This window comes from Littorina saxatilis, linkage group LG1 (genome assembly GCF_037325665.1).
Source record: "Littorina saxatilis isolate snail1 linkage group LG1, US_GU_Lsax_2.0, whole genome shotgun sequence".
NCBI classification, from domain to species: Eukaryota; Metazoa; Mollusca; class Gastropoda; order Littorinimorpha; family Littorinidae; genus Littorina; species Littorina saxatilis.
Genome location: NC_090245.1, coordinates 95,719,379 through 95,726,042, shown reverse-complemented (window position 1 = coordinate 95,726,042; position 6,664 = coordinate 95,719,379). Strand labels below are relative to the sequence as shown.

The 6,664-nt window shown below is 38.2% G+C and overlaps 1 protein-coding gene across 1 annotated transcript in view; it reads right to left on the bottom strand.

Moving 5' to 3' along the window:
• The window catches only part of LOC138950972 (uncharacterized), a 6,608-nt gene extending 4,137 nt beyond the window's left edge, over positions 1 to 2,471 (bottom strand). The window contains exon 1 of the mRNA XM_070322689.1: positions 2,346 to 2,471. Coding sequence (XP_070178790.1) covers positions 2,346 to 2,471 — 126 coding nt within the window. The remainder of the gene's footprint in view (positions 1 to 2,345) is intronic.
• Positions 2,472 to 6,664: the final 4,193 nt, after the last annotated feature.

Sequence of the window (6,664 nt, the reverse complement as noted above, 5' to 3'; positions counted from 1 at the left end):
TAGCTACAACTATCTAAAACATAAACCATCAACAGTGTTACGATCTTAGCTACAACTATCTGAAACATAAACCATCAACAGTGTTACGATCTTAGCTACAATTATCTGAAACATAAACCATCATCAGTGTTACGATCTTAGCTACAACTATCTGAAACATAAACCATCATCAGTGTTACGATCTTAGCTACAACTATCTGAAACATAAACCATCAACAGTGTTACGATCTTAGCTACAACTATCTGAAACATAAACCATCAACAGTGTTACGATCTTAGCTACAACTATCTGAAACATAAACCATCAGCAGTGTTACGATCTTAGCTACAACTATCTGAAACATAAACCATCATCAGTGTTACGATCTTTGCTACAACTATCTGAAACATAAACCATCATCAGTGTTACGATCTTAGCTACAACTATCTGAAACATAAACCATCATCAGTGTTACGATCTTAGCTACAACTATCTGAAACATAAACCATCAACAGTGTTACGATCTTAGCTACAACTATCTGAAACATAAACCATCATCAGTGTTACGATCTTAGCTACAACTATCTGAAACATAAACCATCATCAGTGTTACGATCTTAGCTACAACTATCTGAAACATAAACCATCAACAGTGTTACGATCTTAGCTACAACTATCTGAAACATAAACCATCAACAGTGTTACGATCTTAGCTACAACTATCTGAAACATAAACCATCATCAGTGTTACGATCTTAGCTACAACTATCTGAAACATAAACCATCATCAGTGTTACGATCTTAGCTACAACTATTTGAAACATAAACCATCAACAGTGTTACGATCTTAGCTACAACTATCTGAAACATAAACCATCAACAGTGTTACGATCTTAGCTACAACTATCTGAAACATAAACCATCAACAGTGTTACGATCTTAGCTACAACTATCTGAAACATAAACCATCATCAGTGTTACGATCTTAGCTACAACTATCTGAAACATAAACCATCATCAGTGTTACGATCTTAGCTACAACTATCTGAAACATAAACCATCAACAGTGTTACGATCTTAGCTACAACTATCTGAAACATAAACCATCAACAGTGTTACGATCTTAGCTACAACTATCTGAAACATAAACCATCAACAGTGTTACGATCTTAGCTACAACTATCTGAAACATAAACCATCAACAGTGTTACGATCTTAGCTACAACTATCTGAAACATAAACCATCATCAGTGTTACGATCTTAGCTACAACTATCTGAAACATAAACCATCAACAGTGTTACGATCTTAGCTACAACTATCTGAAACATAAACCATCAACAGTGTTACGATCTTAGCTACAATTATCTGAAACATAAACCATCAATGTTAGAACAGAAATCAAATGAGGCGGAGCGTCATTTCAAGAGCTGACAAAAGTTCGTAAGCGGTCTGAATTCATTTATGACACGAGGAACAAAGATCTTAGCTGCAACTATTTGAAACAAAAGTCATCAACAGGGTCAGAAAATCACTCAAATATTACAGAGCACTATTTAAGATCTGACAAAGGGACGTAAGCGGTCTGAATGCATGCGACATGAGGAACAACGATGTTAGCTACAACAATCTGAAACATAAACCATCAACAATGTTAGAATATTAATGAAATGAGGCAGAGCACTATATCAAGATCTAAGAAACAGGCGATCTTAGCTACAACTATCTAAAAAACAAACAATCAATAATGTTAGAATATTAATCAAATGAGGAAGAGAGCTTTATTAAGATCTGAGAAACAGATGATCTTAGCTACAACTGTCGGAAACATAATCCATCAACAATGAATAGTATTTTTCACGAGGCAGAGCGTTATTTTCAGCGCTGACAAAATGGCGTAAGCGGTCTGAAATTGTACGACATGAGGAACAACAATCTTAGCTACAACTATCAAACAATAAACCATTAACTATATTAGAATAAATAAAATGAGGCAGAAGCTTTGATGATACATGTTGAACCAGTTAAATGTCGTATTTTGTTGTCGCACACTGCTTAAATGCCACACTCCAGCTCAAATACATGTTGACATTACATTTGGCTTGTAAAATGTAATGCTGTATGTATGAGACTTATAGCATTAGCTCGACATGACGTTGAACAAGCTCGCAAAAATATTTTAAACAAATCCATCATAGACAATATTAGTAAATGTGAATTCAGTTGAACATTCCATCGTCTTGCAGTCAGGCTACTGACTCGAGGTAAGATTTCAAAACTTATTTGCAAAAAGCTTAACACACTAGAATGATGATAGCAATGCCAATGGTTTACACGGGGAAATTAGTTCATCAACCCAAACCTACCTCCATATCCTCGGGTGTCATGGCAGCCACGCCCACCGCTGCTGTCCCCTGCTGGCCAGTCACGCAGCTCGAGTTGTCCCCCTTTGCTACGCCAGCCTCGCTCTGGTCTCCAGCGCAAATTTTCATTCGTTTCAAATTAAGGCTTACACACCTCTCACACAGGTAAACACAAACACCCTCGGTTCCTTTGAAAGCTCCCGTGCCTGTTGCACCTCAAGTTTTGCTGCCGTGGAATGAAGATCTGTTTGACATGACCGGCGCCATCCTGACGTTTTTAACATGCATGTGAAGAACACTTTGTATTGTACGTTTGACAGCACAGCAACCCTGAATACACTTGTGAGCGTCTGCACGTGAGCTTCGCTTGCCCTTTTCCCATCCTTTTCACTTGTGCTCTGGTATACAGATGAATCCACTACCATTTGACACAGTTCGGATCCAACCCTTTTGTACAAATAACAAACAGTCCTACTTTGCCAAAGTTGAACAGTCAATGTGTCGACTGACAGGGCATTTCTGGTTGGTATCACGTGCTGGTGTTGTGGATGAATAATACATACAGGTCAGTCACTTGTCGATTGCAGTCAGGGAAGGTCACCATTCCTTGGCACTTGCTTTCCCATGTTAGCAAATGTCTCCTGCTAAATGTTTTCTTTGTCCTTGTCCCTGTTTGCGGACTGAATTTCACATCTTATTCCGGGGATCAGCAACGCGCGTACTATTTATTCATGCTGTATGATGATCACGTTTTCTTTTTGCCATGTTGAGTCTGCCCGCCGTTTTCTAGCATCAGCGGCCACGATGAAGGTTGACAGAACTTCCAAGATTAGACATTGACAAGTATCAGATACAGTTTATTACGCTCACTGTGAATTTCGTGTCCTACTAAAAATGAAGTGTGTCTGTTTAACCTATACCGTTCTAACGCTGCCTGAATGCAACACAGTTTCACTACTTTTTCCCTGTCCGAATCGAGTCTTTCTGTTCCTCGTTCAGTCCAATCGTTCGGTTCCTGTTTCACACCTTTGTCGTTTTACCATCTGTCACATTCTTCGTCACAGTCACGTGACAACCCAGCTGCCTCCAGGTGACGCTCTGAATGGTTGGAAATCAACTGCCTTCACACCCTGCAAAAGACAAGTATGAAAGCATAAATAATACGTCACAGTTAAAAGAGTAAGAAGATACTGATGATTAAGAGTAGAAGTCAAGTGACAGAAAGAACAGTGGCGCAGGTGCTTGCGCGCACACACACACACACACACACACACACACACACACACACACACACACACACATGTACACACACACACATACACACACACACACACACACACACACACACACACACACACACACACACACACACACACACACATGTGCATCGCAGTGTATAAAAAGAGCAGAAAAATGGCTCGCATAAATGAAAAGCTGTCTTCAAAATCGGTCATCATCGTAGCAGCTGCGGTATAAAAAAAAACAGTTCATCCAAATAATGTTCTTTTTAATTATACAAATTATACCCGCTATATGCGATAACAAAAAATGAGTATGAATTATAAGAGAACGAGCGAACGACCGTAAAACATATTCAGTTAGTGAAATTAAAAGATGTTTGACCAATGGAAATGTTGTTGTTCCACAGTATTATTATTTAGGCAACCGTAAGGCACAGGTATTTCACAGCAGGTTGAGATTAAATATGAGCGATTTGCAACAAGACCTTGTTAACCGACACCTCTCTGATAATTTAGAATGCACGTGTGGAGTACGCCCGGAAGATGCTGAACACTTTTTGTTACATTGTCCAAAATTTAAAGAACATAGAACCATTTTATTCAATAGTCTGCCAACGCACGCTCTGGATTGCAAAACACTTTTGTTTGGAAATACTGATTTAACTATATCTTTGAACACGAAAATATTTTCTGTTGTACAAGATTACGTTATGTCAACTGATCGCTTCGGCTGATATTATATTAACAGTGACAGCAATAGATGTAGCAAAGCATTCTCTCTCTCTCTCTCTCTCTCTCTCTCTCTCTCTCTCTCTCTCTCTCTCTCTCTCTCTCTCTCTCTCTCTCTCTCTCTCTCTCTCTCTCTCTCTCTCTCTCTCTCTCTCTAAAATATTATGAAATATTTTGAAAGAAAAAGGTTGAAGTTATCACTTGTTCGCCATGTCTTGTTATCAGAATGTGTATTGATTAACAGTTTTAGAACGTGTCCATAAGCAGTCTGCTTGTTAACGTTCTTAATGTTGTTACTGTTTATAACGTGTATACAAGAAATTAATAAAGACACGCTTAAACCAAAACATATTCTAAGTAAAATATTCATTCCACTGATTAATCTCATTGCAATCAACATTTAATTATGAAACGAATCAGATTCGGTGTTTTATTTCATTGCCATGTGTGTAACAATTGATTTCGCACAATGTATTGCTCTTTTGCGTGCCAAGCGCGACCGCAGATAATGAAATATGCAAGCCGCGGCTCTATTTTCCACACCACACAATGTTCAGGATATGCATAAACAACGCAGTCGATGTCTTTCTGGCTCTCTTTTTTAATTGGTTGATTGTTCTTTGCAACCGATAGCGAATGAGTCGCATTTCTAACTTGGTTAAGCTGAAATGTTTCTATATATACTAGTATAGAACAGGTGTCATGACCAAAACAAAGTTTCTCCTCTGAGGCATGTACTGTGTGGGATGTTGCCCTTATTCTTTTTGCAAATTTGACACTTCGCCCCCCACCCCTCGCTAATTATTTTTGTTGTGGAGGGGGTCTTGAGCACGTTGCAATTAATTGAGTGGTTAAGACAACAGTGGGAGCGCAATAATCTTTAACGGATTGGTTTTTATGTAAAGATTCTTCCAAAAACACCAGTCCAGAAGCCTCCTACGTTCACGTTGTTGTCTAGTTTGGTAGTATTACAGCTCCAGGGTCCGTACGTTCTTGTCCTTGCTTTACCATCGCTGGGAAACTCGAGTCGCTTCCTCCCAGCGGAAAACTAGCAGTAGGAGAGTCGCACTACCCAGGTGTAATCAGCCACCTGCACTTCAGACGCAATGACCGAGGTGTTTCTCTAGATTTACGTTTTGTTAATCAGACTGAATCTGCATTCATTACATCAAACTTGTAACACACAAGACACGTACACACTTTACGTGACAGCGCGTGTACAGTAAATATAAGAGGTCTCAAGATGTACAGAGAGGGAGTGACATAGTAGATATAAGAGGTCTTTGGAAGAGAAAGTTTAATGTAGAAATTGATGAACGATCTTGGATAGTTGCCTATCAGTCAACACAAGAGACTAGATTAAGAGTTTTACACTGGAAAATTATGCACAATATTTATCCGACCAACATTCTCCTGTGTAAAATGAAAGTAACGGAAACTAATAAATGTAATTACTGTTGTGATGTAACTGATTTCATTGAACACTTCTTTTTTGAATGCCCGGTTGTATACAAATTCTGGAAGTTTATTGAAGAATTTATTTTTCGTACTTTAGAAATTAAGAGTGTCTTGAAAGTTAGTGATGTTTTATTTGGTATGCATTTTGTAATGGTGAAAAAGGCAACAATGTATACATTGAACCACATTATCTTAATCGGAAAGATGTGCGTTAGTATATATAAAAAAACAAACTCGTTTTTACCGTTGGAAAGTATTTTTAATAGGCATCTACAGATAAGAAGCATTTTTGTGTGAGTGTTCGAAGAACAAAACGTTAAAAAAGTTAGCTTGTTGTACTCGATAAGTTGTATTTAATTCATTGTATGAGATATTGTTAATTGTTGTTATTTATTTGAATAAAAAAATTTTGAAAAAAAGAAGAGGTCTCAAGATGTACAGAGAGGGAGTGACCTAGTAGATATAAGAGGTCTCAAGATGTACCGAGAAGGCGTGACATTAAACTGCTATGGTGTCTTCCATGTTTTTCATAAATCCATTCGACTCGTGATTCATTCTGATGGCAGCCAAACATGATTAAGATAAACATTGTAGATACATATTTCTAGTCGTTTTAACTTGACAAAAACTTACACAAGATCTTAAAGGCTACAGTTTTCAACCGTCGCCTACACAAATCGAAGAAAAAAAACAGCACCTGTGCTTCTGTCAAACCATGCATCCGCCTTTGGGATTTATGTACATGTAATTGCATTCACTATTTCAACAACAGCAACAACAACCAAACAAACAAAACAATTAAAGGCGGCTTTCTTTTGGTCAATACCAAATGTCAGTTACTCTCACTTTACGCAGCGTCTATGGTATGGGGAAGGCAGAGCACGGAATGCAGAC